Raw genomic sequence first — 16,051 nt, 5'->3', positions numbered from 1 at the left:
GTATATAAAGAGATTCCTTCATCTCCACACTGATAACATAACTTTACACCAATTGATTGTGTACACTAAGCTGAGGTCTATTGAAGTGAGAAGTCAGAATCTCAACTATATAGACGTTTTAATTAACTCGGACAACAGCCTACACTCGATATTGTTCATTTCCAAGGATATCTACTGTATTATATTCACTGCTGTCTGTATGTATGTATGTAATATGGCAGCTCCTTTATACTGTGTGTTTAGTAATATCTATTTTTCTTCTTTTCAGACTGAGGGAGTGGAGATGTGCCACTGATCAAATGAGGATCAAAAGTAATAAAGAAAATGTAAATTTAGTTGTGAAGTAAGAGAGGCCACAAGACATATTAAATAGAGCAGATGGATTATTAAGAGGAAAACAGTGAAATTCGATGAAATAAAATAAAAAGAAAGATAAGTAGAATATTTCATACTTATTCATCTCAATGTACACTTATACTATGTAAGTGTATAGAGCATTTAAAAATTCTTGGTAGTCTTCTGAAATTTTACACAAACGTAGTGACAAGAACTAATTTCCTTTTATATTAATATATATTATCTAGTGAATTATTCTATTTACAGTAAGTGCTTAAAGAATTTAGTTGTCAAAGCACACATATACACACAAACAAGTCTCCCTAGTTTTCAAAAGTTATTGTCTAGTGAAGAAATATAAGATAAAATTAACGATACTTAAAGGTCTTACTCGTTGAAAGCACGTAAGCACATTATAAAAATAACTTAAAAGTTTTGGGGAAATTTTTCAACATTTAAACTCCCTTGCGGCTCGTGTAAACATTCTTAATGAAGATGAAATTAGCTTCGGTACTAACACAGGGGCCGACGATGTTGAACTTTTGAACTTGGATGTAAAAAAAAGTTCACGATAAAAATATTCAGAAATGACGACGACGTTCACACCTACTGAGTCATCTGTGGGTGCTGCTGCGGGGTCCTGGACGTCTCACAGCCACCGGAGTTCACCTCAAAGCGCAACCTGGAACCCGTGGCAGGGCAAGAACTTTTCCAATACCAGCTGGACACCGCAGCATCCAGCAGACACGAACGAGTCCAACTATATTTCTACCGTCCCTGTCACTTGGGACTCCCTCTGGAACGAAACCACCAAAATTGCGACTGTAAATGATTCAGAATGTGAGTCCCTTGATTGGGACGTCCAGTTAAACAACTCGGCGCAGAACGTGAGCGGGAACATATCAGAATACGATTATAACTATGATGAAGCATTGGAAACGTTCTTCTGGGGTCAGCTGGCACCGCCGCTGGTGGTGTACGTCGTAACCTACGTGGTGGGGGTGGTAGGCAACGCTCTCATCATCTTCACTATCTGTCGCTACCGACGACTGAAGACCACCACTAACGTCTTCCTCTCCTCCCTGGCCAGCGCTGACCTCCTCCTCATCCTCATCTGTATCCCCGTCAAGGTGAGTCATTGTCCTCCGTCAGGGTGAGTCACTGCCCCCCGTCAAGGTGAGTCACTGTCCCCCGTCAAGGTGAGTCACTGTCCTCCGTCAGGGTGAGTCACTGCCCCCCGTCAAGGTGAGTCACTGTTGTAACAATGTCATAAGTGTTTCCCGCCTGGGGGTTCGAGCCAATCTCAAGGACCTGTGAGGGTGAATGCCTTTGGCCTGAACCAATAAGAGAACCTGTGAGACGTGACGTCATGAAAAGGTAGCGTCCCTTTGTGGGCGACGCAGTTTGAAAAACACAGTTTGGTTTTGGAGAGTTAAGTGGGTGAGTGTAGGTGTCACCACCTCACAGGGAGGGATATAATGTGAGTACCTTTTAGGTTTACCCGATTCACGAAATGTATTGATTCAGGTGACCCTGGTTAGCTAGCTAGGAAGATGGGTTATTGTTTTGAAGTGTAACTATTCATTTTGAGTAATGTCGTTAACAAACGAAGAACCTTTATGATTAGTTCTCAATTTCCTTGGGTATGAAGTATTATCCTCTCTAAGTACCTTTAGTGGTATGCAGTAATACAGTGAGTCCTAAGTAATAACTATTTTAATATTTCCCCTCAGTTATTCAGTGTACCTCAGTCTCCCCTTAACACTCCTCATGTAATGAGTGATTGTCAGACCAAACCTTACAGCCCAGAATTATGTCACATATAACAGCAAGTACACCACAGACCTCGTGGTACCACCACATTCCGATTTGACACACCTCAGGTCGACCCAAGGGACTTGACCTGGCCCGCTAATGACGTGAGCCGGTGACCTACAACCGCACCTAGCCAAGACACCTGGCCAGGACCACACCTGCACACAATTATCCAGATCAAACCAGTTTAGTGTTAATTGTTAGAGGTCAGAAGCCGGCTGGGCCGACCCCATATAAAGGCCCTACAGTCCCGTCCACGGGCATTCAACTTTCCATATTCGGCATTCGAGATTCGAGATTCCATTCGGGATTCCATTACGATTCTCATTCTGGTTGCTGTCATCTCTCTCCCGTTCGGGTCGTCACTCGGTTCACTAAGCAGAGTCACGCACGTCCCCTCCCCAGGTCGGGAGGGAGACCTCCCGACTAGACCACGGCATCGTCAGCTAAGCAGACTCTCCCTGTGATGGAGGCAGCCCAGCCAAGCATTCACTGGGCCTACGTCAGGGTACACGTGAGTCTTGTCAGAACGTCCTAGGGTGAGTTACCTACTGTGGGAAGTGTATTCATTCAGGTGTGTCCGAGAGTCAGTGTCAAGTAACGTAAAGCATGATGTGTTAGTACCCCGATATAATAGTGATATTAATGTGTCCATGTCATTGAGTGAATTAATAAATAGTTGTATCGAAGAGGTGTTTAACAAGTTGTCCCTTTAAGAAGTAATATATGTGTATTGACATACGAGATAAGATAAGCGTAGTGACGCTGTGCAAATAACATCCAGGCCACGCTACCAAGTTTCCTATCTTTACATTCCTACTCTTTCTACTCCTATATATATATATCTTCCTCTTCTCTGTTTATTCTGTCTCATTACATTGGTGGCAGCGAACTATGACGTTAACCCACGCTCCCCTCGTCCCTTGTTATTGGTAACAGTGTACTTAACGTAAACCCATGCCTTCCCTCGGTTAGCCATAACACCTGGCTCGTTAGTTCAAAAGTGCGTAATAAGAAGTTCCTGCTAGTAGCGTGAAAAGTGTCCTAATGTGTCTCCGTTACAGCTCAAGTAAATGTCTCTCGTCGTGGTAGGCGCGAATTTTTACTAGAAATATGTTCAGTGCTTAACGTAATTTCTCAGTGTCACCCGCGATCTGTGACATTCTCAGTAGCCCAAGTGCAGTTTGATTGTTGGTCAGTGTTAAATGTAGCCATTGTGTTTTAGTGATGAAAGCGGTGACTGTACTAACTGTTATAACTTAACATGTCTTTTAACCTACATCCTCCTCCCTGTCCTAATCCTTACCTCACCCTCCTTACCCTTCCTCCCATCCCTGCCCTGCCCTGCCCCGCCCCTCCGTTCCGTGCACCTCCCCGCCCCGCGAAGCCTCGGTTTGGCCCGATCAACCACGCCTCGGCTCCTCCCCACCTCACCCGCAACGCACCAGCCTGGCTGGGCCTGGCCAGCCTCGCCTCGCCCCGCGCCGCCCCGCCTCGCCCCACCCCGCTCGGGTGACCTCACGTCCTTCTGACCCGCCCCGCCGCTTGACCACACTAATCCCCCGTCTTTTGTCCCGTGAGCTGTGTGTTGATGATGATGGTTAATATAAAGTAATATTGCGATGAATGCAGAGCTTCACTCAGTGTATTTTTATGCTATTATGATTTGTGATGTACTCTTTGACGCGCAGTGATAAATGATATTCAGTGTAGTGCGCAGAGCTTCACTCCCCGACCCAGCCTGATGAGAACATTGTCGTGACGGAAATGATAGTTGCCAAACATTGACCTAACATATAAAGTAAACTTTTTTTTTTGGCGAATGCACTTCCAACTAATCCATCACCCCTTTAGGATTGTTTCTCTGTCAAATGTCACACACAGTACCACCCATGGCCAGCCGGACGTCAACCACAGTACATACGAGCAGAGAAGAACCAGCATGATGAAAGCAGCGTGATGAATGCAGCTTGATGAAGGCAGCACGAAACCCACCACACACCACGTCACTTCTTTCAAGTCCTCCCTTGGTATAGGATTAAGAAGATTTTATATTTTTCTACTTTAGGAAGTAAGGAGTGTGGAATGGATCGCCACACAACGAACCCTGGTGAGCCCAGCCAGGGAGGGATTCACCACTGTGGAAGGTGTAAGACAGGACGGTCTTTGGTCTCGCCGACACTCACGTACGGAGGGCGAGCCCTGGTCCGCGGAACCTGCCTTACAGTCATCTAAGGAGACGACAGCCCAAACGGTGGACCGGCTTTCATCCCGGCCGGAGAGGGCCGTCGGCAGATGAACAGAAAATCGTCTGGAATATGTTGAAAATGATGATGTTGCAGAGAAGAAATGCAGATGAAGCAGAAAAATTCATCTGGAATATGACGGAAAACGAAGATGTATAAAGAAACTCAGATGGAGCAGAAAAATTCATCTGGAATATGAAAATGAAGATGTATAGAGGAAGAACGCAGATGGGACAGAAAACTCGTCTGGAAGAGTATAGAAACCAGGAGGAAGTGAGAAGAAGTCAGAAGGTGTGGAGAAACGACCTACAAGGTGCGGTATGTGAAGAAAGAAGACAGAAGATGTGCTATGTGAAGAAAGAAGACAGAAGATGTGCTGTCCTGACATCACAAGAAAGTCGATGATGAAGGACCAACCGACTACAGCTGCTGAGCTGCCGCCATCCCCTATTTTTCAGATACCAGCTGGATGGAAGACGTGAGCTATGCCGGACCCAACTAATGTACTGATGTTGTTGATGTATAATAAAAAGATATCAATACCCTAATATGTGAAGTAGGAACATTTTTTGTGTATTTTGAAGTATTTTCTCTGATTTTGTTGATGTTTACTACAAAGAATGTCTTTTTTTAGTCTCACTTTTTTCTATGAGTTCATTTGATCAATGTCTTGGACTATGAAACACGATGTTGTAGCTATATTACTGACTGAGATGAATTATTATTTTGACATGGGCTGATAAGGAAATGTAACACCTGCTATTGTTTGTAGAATGTGATTTGCAAGGTTGCCTCGGACACTATGCTACATATGAAGGATTTTTTCATTCTATGTTCACTTGCTATGTTTCCTTTTTCTCCTGGCATAGAAGCTTTGATCTTGGCGGGAGGTATAGTGAGCTTTGTCAGATCAAACTAGCGCCAGTAGAAAAACATACACCTATGAGATTGTTGTTTGTAAATGTGAAACTATGTTATCGCCCCAGGGATTATCTTTGATACCACACGTGATGTTGCTGTCTATATGTGGCATCAGTCTCTGTGATGAAGCTTTGGTCTTGGCGGGAGGTGTAATGAGTGATTGTCAGACCAAACCTTACAGCCCAGAATTATGTCACATATAACAGCAAGTACACCACAGACCTCGTGGTACCACCACATTCCGATTTGACACACCTCAGGTCGACCCAAGGGACTTGACCTGGCCCGCTAATGACGTGAGCCGGTGACCTACAACCGCACCTAGCCAAGACACCTGGCCAGGACCACACCTGCACACAATTATCCAGATCAAACCAGTTTAGTGTTAATTGTTAGAGGTCAGAAGCCGGCTGGGCCGACCCCATATAAAGGCCCTACAGTCTCGTCCACGGGCATTACCATTCCATTCGGGATTCCATTACGATTCTCATTCTGGTTGCTGTCATCTCTCTCCCGTTCGGGTCGTCACTCGGTTCACTAAGCAGAGTCACGCACGTCCCCTCCCCAGGTCGGGAGGGAGACCTCCCGACTAGACCACGGCATCGTCAGCTAAGCAGACTCTCCCTGTGATGGAGGCAGCCCAGCCAAGCATTCACTGGGCCTACGTCAGGGTACACGTGAGTCTTGTCAGAACGTCCTAGGGTGAGTTACCTACTGTGGGAAGTGTATTCATTCAGGTGTGTCCGAGAGTCAGTGTCAAGTAACGTAAAGCATAATGTGTTAGTACCCCGATATAATAGTGATATTAATGTGTCCATGTCATTGAGTGAATTAATAAATAGTTGTATCGAAGAGGTGTTTAACAAGTTGTCCCTTTAAGAAGTAATATATGTGTATTGACATACGAGATAAGATAAGCGTAGTGACGCTGTGCAAATAACATCCAGGCCACGCTACCAAGTTTCCTATCTTTACATTCCTACTCTCTATACTTCCTAGCTATATATGTAATTCTCTCATTGTGTTTACCCTCATTACACTCAGCCTAAACCGCAAAACATAAACAAGTCTCCCTCTCTCGCTCTCCACCCCTCACTAGTCTTACGAGTATAACGAAAAGAGAATAAAAGAAATATAAGAAGTATAAGGCAATTAAATAAAAAGTTAGTCATTATCTGCCGTCAAGTTGAGTCACTACCCCATCAATATGAGTCACTGGTGGCCGGTAATAAAGTCACAGGAAAAAAAGTCACAGAAAAAAGTCACAATTTTGGCTAGGAAAAAAAGTCCCAGGAAAAAAAGTCACAATTAATTTATGATGGCCGGTAATAAAGGTTAGGTTAGATTACCATCAGTTCTGCATATTCCTTTACTGCAACTGATTGACATATTAACCTTAAAAAATGTGAGAATTCGATAATTAACTTTTCTTTTTTTCCTGTGACTTTTTTCCTGTGACTTTTTTTCTGTGACTTTTTTCCTGTGACTTTTTTTCTGTGACTTTTTTACCTGTGACTTTTTTACCTGGATTCGAGTCACTACCCCAGCAAAATGAGTCATAAATCCATACAAAATTCGCACACATGAGGTAAAACACACACATTTATTCCCTCCCACAGGAACAACTCCGCGCCGGCACGAGACTCATAACATTTTGCTGAACGTTCATTGTTTGCAGACGTCCTCCTCCGCCAGGGCACCTGACAAACACGTCATCCAATAAATAAAGACTGCAGTGATGTAGCAATTCGACAGTCTTATAAGGCAGTCTGTCAGTCAGTCTACCAAGCAGTCTATCACACAGTCTGTCAGTTAGTATATCAAGCAGTCTATCGCTCAACCTATCCGACCCAAATTCATTGAGTTTCGTAGGATAAATATTTCTGGTAAGTGTAAGACTGTATACCTACCTGGTTGAGTTTAGCTTGAGACAGAGAGATAAAGTGGCACACACATACAAGTAGACGACCTTAACTAGGCAATATTCTACCACCAGAGGACATTGTGGTGCGGGGTCTCTAGAAAGGATTCTGGGATCATCTGAAAATTACAAATCCCAGCTTATTCTACCTAAGGATTAACCACCGCCAGCATGCTCCAAATCTAACGTAAACGAACCCAACCTAACTTAAACTAACCTAACCCCATCAGACCAAACTTAACCTAACCCCCCCCCCCCACCGGCTGTGTTTAATGATTAGATGATATAAGCTAGGATGTCTAATCTCCATGTGATGCAGAGTCGGTACCTTCACTTTTTATCTGATATAAAGTAAACATATCAAGGTAGACGCTCATTGTACAGTATTAATGTATATTTTGATTTGATTTTGTATTTTATCTGTAAGGATCGAGGACTGTAATCTTTCGAAACGTTGGTGCATCCCTAAATAAGAATTCAAAGTCAAGAAATAAATCGTTTTGGCAAGCTATCAACACTGAGTTACGCTAGTAAAACAAAGGAGCAGCGTCAACTGAATTTCAATAATAGTTTGATAGTATATTTCTCAAAGATGTTTTCTTGGTTTATTTCTTTCCAACTATCTTTCTTTTGTTATTTTGTTATTTTATAGTACCAGATTAAAAGTTTTTTTTTTCATTTTCCATTCACAGTAATTTTGTCTCCTAACTTGTGCTGTGAATTTATTTAGTTAATGTAGTCTCTATTTTTTTAGTTAATTTTTGTGTTATCGCTGTTTTTTTTTTTAAGCCAAACTGTTGGGTACATTATTTTATCTTTAGTCACGAAAACACATTCATCACTCAAAACTTTGTGACCCGGGATCCTGGTCACTCTTGGAGAGGTCACACAAGGTTACTGGCTGCTTACAGTATATCTAATTCCTGAAAAGATCTTACTGAGAAAAGAATATGTGGCAGGGAAGGTAAGGTGAGTATAAAACACACACACACACACACACACACTGCAGAAAAACTGAAGATCGGAAACATCAAGGATGGATTCTACACGCACACAATAGTGGATTCTGTGTCTGCATTCATGGCGGTCTGGGGATTACAGACCACAAAACTTCATAAGATCATCTCACTGCTGTGATAGCATTGACATAACGTGTAATGTACACAGAGCGTATAGCCGCTGTAGTTACCCAGCAAATGGTAGAAGCGGTGCCGTATTGACGGTGTGTGCTGTAAAGGCTGATGCGTGTTATCAAATTTGCATGTGGGCGTGGTGTAGCAGTAAGTGGCGAGAACGAGACTCTGGGTTCAACCACTAATGGAAACAATCTTGGCGTGCTAGAGCCCCCCCCCCCCCTCCTCGCAGTGGTCATACGAACTATTTGTCCTTAACTTTATACGAAGGGTTAGTACAACTTATGGGAAAACATATATTGGACGAGATCATTTCACATATCAAACATTCCAGATACTATGCAATATACCTTGACCTCACGCCTGATGAGTCTTATGGATCAGTTGAGTCTTGTGTTCCCATACCTGGAGCATGTCACACCAGTTTAAAGACTATATACGAAAGATAGGAAAGCTCGTACGAAAGCTATTAAATTAACAGTGTGCCGCAAAATCGGAATCAGCGCCATCTATCGGCAATGCCCCAAATAAAATCTAGCTCCGAAAGGGGAGGGGGGGGGGGTCGATCTCAAACTCCACCTCTGCTTCTTGTGTTATTATTCATATCCTACTCAATGAGCCATGTTAGGGTGCCAATCCGGGGGATAAGTAAAGGCCGCGTCCAAAGTCCATTTATTGCCGAAGATGACAAGGGGGGGGGGGGATGTCCTCACAGCGAGACGTATGAGCCGGAACTGAGCTCCGCGTCCGTTCAGTTCCGTTTTGCCAAATCGGCACACACCCCAACACCCATATATTGTGTTAATTATGCATTACGTATACACTCAACTGTTCCTGTTGTCGAGGGAACCGATGAAATATAAAAGTAGGATGAATTTCTTTGGATTTTCGGCACAGGAAACATGGGTGAGGCAACTGAGGCATGGCTGTCGTGTACAAACTTGGTGCCACTAAAATTGACGTGTTCGGTAAACAAAGAGACGACGTTCTCACCGATACCAACGCCATCTGCCTCAGAGGCCCTTACTACACGTCACCCAAAAGCTCGAGCTTTCCTATCTTTCGTATAGTCTTTGGTGTGTAGTTCATGCCTTAACCAAGGTCACAAGGCATAACACATGTTATATGACTTCATGGAATTTCCCAATACTCATGAAATTGACGTAAACAATTTTTGCATCAAGTCATATGACAATGCTTCGGCCATGAGTGGAAAGTACAGTCTCACCCAAAAGTTGGTTAACTCTCCCAGCCAGCTATTGCTACACTGCCTGCTTCAGATAATTGAAACTGTCTCAGCACCAACCAGAAAATGAAACCGATACGAATGAATCTAAAGGTTCTAAGTAACAGATTCAAGTTCATACATCTAAAGCAGGCAGTGCTGCAATAGCTGGCTGTGGGAGTTAACCAACTTTTGGGTGAGACTGTACACACAAAATAAACTATTGGCCAACTGAGTCCGGTGTTTGAAAACGAACATAATGAACAGCAGTTTCAGTTGCGTTGGTACTTCTGATTGTGAGTAGCACCTGATAATTACTACGAAAACTGCAGGTGCAACTCACAATCAGACATACCAACCGAACCGAAACTGCTGGGGAGTACAATGTCTTCCAAGCTAAGATAGAGACAGAAGACGAGCTTGGCGACAAAGATACCTTACGCATGACGCTTACTAAACCTTGTTGGACAGTCTGGCTGTTGCCCAGCTGCTGTGATTTTCTTTATTGTATTTATTTGTTTGTTTGTTCTCTCGAGGAAGCTTATACTTTTTCCACTGCATCCACACCTCGATTTTAAATAATGACAGATTCACTCAAAGAGCTGACAGTAAGGTGTGCGCTCCTTAAAGGCTGAATACCACATGCTGATCTTGTAGAGCTGGCGCTAGTAAAGCATTTATACAAGGCTATCCTCTTATCAGAGACGTTTTGGCAAAAAATGGCTGACAACCCGAGAGAAAAATATCTTAAGTAGGTCACGAGGCAAATGTATTAAATAGACGTGTGTGTGCATGGTTGAGGCGGTATATATTCAGTCATCTGGCATGAAATTTTAAATTGAGTTATTGGCACAAATCAGAAGCTCCAGGATTACAGGATGGATCTGAACACTCCAATGGCCACATGTAGTTGCTGAAAAGTTTTGTCGAGGCAGCATGTAATTGCTTCTTTGTGGAAGAGCGTCCTGGGATACCGAAAATCGGCGCTACAAAATACGTACAAACTCATCAGCGTCGACGGAAGATCAGTGTGCGACTCAATCCAGTAGAATTTGGTTGAGCGCAGAAAGCAGAAATATTTCCCTAGCAGAGGTTTCGTGATGAGAGTCAAATAAGGGTAACTGCTCAATTTGGCAGCTCTTTGGTACAGCGCCTCTGCTTATGATCCTCTATTTGGCTTTTTGGGTCAACTTGAAAGCTTAAGTTCTGAAAAGATCCAAGGCGCTGCTGTGAAGCTTATTGGAGACTACCTAGAGTATCAATACCTTGGTGATGAACCTGCCAAGATCGCTGAATTTTCAAATGTATTGCAAGATGAGGATGGGGATAATATGTGCAGAGAACTCTTCCTGTATAAGTTGGTATTTTACGAGAATGTTCAGTGTGTATTTCCCATTGTATAAATAATGCTATGTATCAAGAAAAGGCTTCGCGCTACTATACTCCTGAACGTCTCACCTGTCTGTCATTAAAGAGTGTACTGTTGAGTAGGACAATTTGTGTGAGATACTTTAACCAAGAAACAAGTCATACAAGGGGCCTGGTCTATAGTAGCTTGAGTAAGAATACACTAATAACACCTTATACGGTAAAATAAAGTGCTGTTAGAGTTCTACATGCTAACGGATAGAATAAAGAGGGGTGCCTGCCCCTCGAAATGTGTGTTACTGTTGCTTCAATAAAATGAGAATTAAAATGTCATGTTTACTTTAGCAATTACTTGAGTCTTTCCAAACACGACGTTAGACTTTATACGTTGAAGTTGTTTGCTCACAAGCTTAAAAAAAAAAGAAAAAATCTTAGCAGGGGCCTTCACCGTAAAGAGGACTCGTACAGTAGGCGATGACGGAGGATCATAATTATACGTCAGGAAAAGAACAATGGTAGTGCGTGCTGGGACTTCCTGTAGATACACAGTCCTCCATAATGCCTCCGGGAGTATGCCTATCCATCCATCCCACCTCTCTCTCTCTCTCTCTCTCTCTCTCTCTCTCTCTCTCTCGTGGTGCTTGACGGTCTCACAACAGCCTGGGGCCAGGTGAGGGTCTTACCCACCTGCTCTATGAATATATAACAAGGAACCCACCAAAATATTTGGCCGCGTCTCCCGGGAGTTTAGCGGTGCGGAATAGAAACTGTCTATTAGTTCTCTATCATATTACCCTTTCGCTGCCGCAGCTAAAATGAACTACTTTTATTTTTTAAAGCTGTGTGATGGTGATGGTGATGGTGGAGGGAAGATGTGATGGTGGTGGAGGGAGGGTGTGGTAGTAGTGGAGGTAGAGTGTAGTGGTGGTGGAGGGAGGGTGTGGTAGTAGTGGAGGTAGAGTGTAGTGGTGGTGGGTAGAGTGCTGGTGGTGGAGGAGGGAGGTGTGGTGGCCAGTGGAGGTGGGGGTGTGGTGGTGGTGGAGGTGGGAGTGTGAGTGGTGGTGGAGGGAGGTGTATGTGGTAGTGGTGGGTAGAGAGTGTAGTGGTGGTGGTGGTGGAGAGGTGTGGTGGTGGTGGGAGGGAGGGTGTGGTAGTGGTGGAAGTGGGGTGTGGTGGTGGTGGGAGGGAGGGTGTGGTGGTGGTGGGGGTGGGGTGTGGTGGTGGAGGAGGGGAGGGAGGTGTGGGGTGGTGGTGGGAGGTGGGGTGTGGTGGTGGGGTGGAGGGTGTGGTGGTGGTGGGGGTGGGGTGTGGTGGTGGTGGAGGTGTGGTGGTGGTGGGGTGGGGAATATGTGGTTGTGGTGGAGGTGTGGTAGTGGGGGGTGTGGTAGTAGTAGAAGTGAGGTGTAGTGGTGGTGGAGGGTGTGGTAGTAGTGGAAGTAGAGTGTGGTGGTGGTGGTGGGGTGTGGTGGTGGTGGAGGAGGGTGTGGTAGTGGTGGAGGTGGGAGTGTGGTGGTGGTGGAGGGGAGGGTGTGGTGATAGTGGGGTGGGTGTAGTGGTGGTGGAGGAGGGTGTGTGAGGTAGTGGTGGTGGGTGTGGTGGTGGTGTGGTGGTGGTGGTGGTGGGGTGTGGTGGTGGAGGTGTGGTGGCTGGTGGTGTGGTGGGGTGTGGTGGTGGTGGAGGTGTGGTGGTGGTGGGGTGGGGTGTGGTGGTGGTGGAGATTGTGGTAGTAGTAGAATTGGGAGTGTAGTTGTGGTGGGAGGGTGTGAGTGGTAGAGGAGGTGTGGTAGTGAGTAGAGAGTAGAGTGTGGTTGTGGTGGAGGGAGGTGTGGTGGTAATTGGAGGTAGAGTGTAGTGGTGGTGGACGGAGAGTGTAGTGGTGGTGGAGGGAGGGTGTGGTAGTAGTAGAGGTAGAGTGTAGTGGTGGTGGAGGGAGGGTGTGGTAGTAGTAGAGGTAGAGTGCAGTGGTGGTGGAGGGAGGGTGTGGTAGTAGTGGTGGTAGAGAGTAGTGGTGGTGGAGGGAGGGTGTGGTAGTGGACAGTTTTTACCACTGTGTTTATAAAGTAAATATCTAGATCACAGAGTTGTTTTAATGGCCGTTCCTTAGATGAGAGGTCAGGCGTTACAAATTTAAACGAGAGAGAGAGAGAGAGAGAGAGGCTTTTAGAATACGTGAAATATTTATGCAAATATCCTTTGATATCTGGCATTTGACAAACAAACTTTTTTTCACTAATTAGCGACCTCATTAATAACTTGACGTGACCTTGCCTGATCTATCCCAACCTACCCTAACCTAAAATACCCTTAGTATCATCCTATCCTAACTGAATCAACCCTAACTTAACCTACTCTTACTCAACGTACCCTAACTTAACCGAACCTAATTTATCTAACCTACCCTAACTCAGCCTACCCTAACCTAACTTACCCTAACTTCACCAACCCTAACTTAACCTAACGCCTCTAGTTTTGATAAAGTCTCAACTCCAATTTAACACTGTTTCTGCTTTAACTTAATGTATTTACTGAAGTTAACCAGACAAACGCCTTCTCCATCGAAAGGAAAGAGGAAGATTATGTATCATGTGATTGTCTGACTCATGTCCCGAGGATTGTGAGTGAGGATTATGTTGAAGGATGAGACGAAAGATTCCAGACGGGCGTGACAGAAGCGACACTCAAGACAAGGAAGTTCATCCTCCCCTTCCAATAATATCCTTCTTCTCTTCCTCCTACTCTTCCTCCTTCCTCCTCTTATTTGTTTTATATTTTTCTTCTTCATTTTTCTTCCCCCTCGACCTCTCAGCGCTGCGGGTGACAACTATGATGAAAAACGAGTCTCTTATCAAAGTGACACACGAGCGTGAGAGTGAGCCTTCATCTTTGTGTTGACTCCTCGCCCTAACTACCTCCACCCACGGGTAACCATCACCACCTCCACCCCAGGGTAGCTCTTGCTACCTCCACCCCCGGGTAGACCTTACTACCTCCACCCCCGGATAGCCCTCACCACCTCCATCCACGGTTAGCCTTCACCACCTCCACCCCCGGGTAGCCCTCACTACCTCCACCCCTAGGTAGCCATCACCACCTCCACCCCCAGGTAGCCATCACCACCTCCACACCCGGGTAGCCCTTACTACCTCCACCCCCAGGTAGCCTTCACCACCTCCACCCTCAGGTAGCCTTCATCACCTCCACCCACGGGTAGCCCTCACCACTGTAATGAAGGTTTATCAGACCACAGCTGCAGCCCAGAGAAGAACAGCACATATAGCAGTTTTTTCTTGAACATGTATTATAAAGACGTATCATATAAGCTTACTGTAACCACTAAACAAACACTAAATCTCAAATATTCGTAAGTTCAATCGCAAGTGTTGAGACAACGTATTTAACTGGCTCACTCAAGCTACAGCAGTGCTATCAATATTTGTCTAATTAGTTAACTTCAGCTGCGATACGAACTCAAAATCTTACTTGTGTGTATTTTTTTCCCTTAATTAATCAAGTAATAAAACATAGGATGAGTTAGGTTAGGTTAGGTTAGGTTAGGTTAGGTTAGGTTATATTAGGTTAGCTTACGTCAGGTTTGGTTAGGTTAGGTTAGCTTGCGTCAGTTTAGGTTAGGTTAGATTAGGTCAGCTTGCGTCAGGTTAGGTTAGATTAGGTTAGCTTACGTCAGGTTAGGTTAGTTTAGATTAGGTTAGCTTACGTCAGGTTAGGTTTAGATTAAGTTAGCTTACGTGAGGTTAGGTTAGATTAAGTTAGCTTACGTCAGGTTAGGTTAGATTAGGTTAGCTTACATCAGGTTAGGTTAGATTAGGTTAGCTTACATCAGGTTAGGTTAGATTAGGTTAGTTTAGGCTACGGTGAGTTTGGTTAGGTTGTTTTTTAGATTAAGTTGATTCGGTTGCACTTATCTTAAATTGCATCAGGTTTGTTTTGGTTACACGTCTATGCATCCTACCTAACCTAACCTAACCTAACCTAACCTCAATCTAGATGTTCATTATATCACTTTTTATATTCATGACAACTTCTCCCCAAGGCTCTTACCCAACTAATGGAAAAATAGCGTCTCTTCCTTTCCACTTCATAAGATTTTCAAATAATGACCCATGAACGCAGATTACTAAAATAAACTTTATGCACGGTAGTAAAGACGCGTCAAAAATGCTCCTAGACTTGATAGATATAGATTATTTTTCAGTCCTTTTATATTAATTTTTTTATCCTGTGCTGTTGGGGAGTGAAACAGTGTTGCTTTGACAGAGAATATTGCATTGTGCTGAACATTTAGGACATTATCTTTTTGGGAGAGGACGGGAGGGAGAGATGGAAGGGGGAGAGGGAGGGACAGGGAGAGAGTGAGAGAGTGGGAAGAGGAAAAACGAAAAAGAAGATGGGAGAAAGGAGAAAGCCTTGGAGAGGGGGAGAAAAAGAAGTAGAAGGAGGGGGAGGAGGATAAAGAAATGGAAGAGGAGAAAGTGGAAGAGAGAGGTATAGAGAAGGGAGGGAAAGGAAGGAAAAGGGGAATAATTGGTGGAGGGAAATCGATAAAAAGATAATATTAAGGAGGGAAAGAAATTGAGAGAGAAATTCACACACACACACACACACACACACACACACACACACACACACGCACCTGGCGCTGCTCAGCAGCAGCCACGTCAACTGTTATGTTGGCCCATACCAACTCCCTCCCCTGAACCCTCCTCCCCACCGGAATATCAACAAGTTCTCGCCAGAAGTTACTATTTCATTTGGGAAAGGAATGGAACCAGTGTTGAATAGTGGTGAACAGTGCTTAAGTCAGTGAAAAACAACTCGGCAGTTGAGTCTGAGCCAAGCTAACCTTCACACAGTGAGGTCGCAGGTACCCAGTGATAATTCCCCTGAGACTCCACGATAGGGAGGCCTGGGACCACACCTCACCCACTTGAGTGAGTGAAGTCCTGTGACAACAGATCACGTGGTCTCCCCATGATGCACGACACCACGTAACGAATGAGTTGCTACAGAATCATGTGAAGTTCCTCATAACACCATCTGTGAGGGAATTACTACACCACGTGATGCC

The 16,051-nt window shown here is 44.5% G+C and overlaps 1 protein-coding gene across 1 annotated transcript in view; it reads left to right on the top strand.

Moving 5' to 3' along the window:
* Positions 1–275: 275 nt before the first annotated feature.
* Positions 276–16,051, top strand: part of LOC121862421 (QRFP-like peptide receptor) — a gene marked incomplete at its 3' end in the record, with an annotated part of 24,289 nt that continues 8,513 nt past the window's right edge. Inside the window, 1 exon segment of the mRNA XM_042360696.1 lies at positions 276–1,466. Within this exon segment, the coding sequence (XP_042216630.1) occupies positions 924–1,466 (543 nt within the window).

Source organism: Homarus americanus, unplaced genomic scaffold, assembly GCF_018991925.1.
Source record: "Homarus americanus isolate GMGI-L3 unplaced genomic scaffold, GMGI_Hamer_2.0 scaffold31037, whole genome shotgun sequence".
Lineage (NCBI taxonomy): Eukaryota > Metazoa > Arthropoda > Malacostraca > Decapoda > Nephropidae > Homarus > Homarus americanus.
This window is presented reverse-complemented; position numbering and strand designations above follow the sequence as displayed.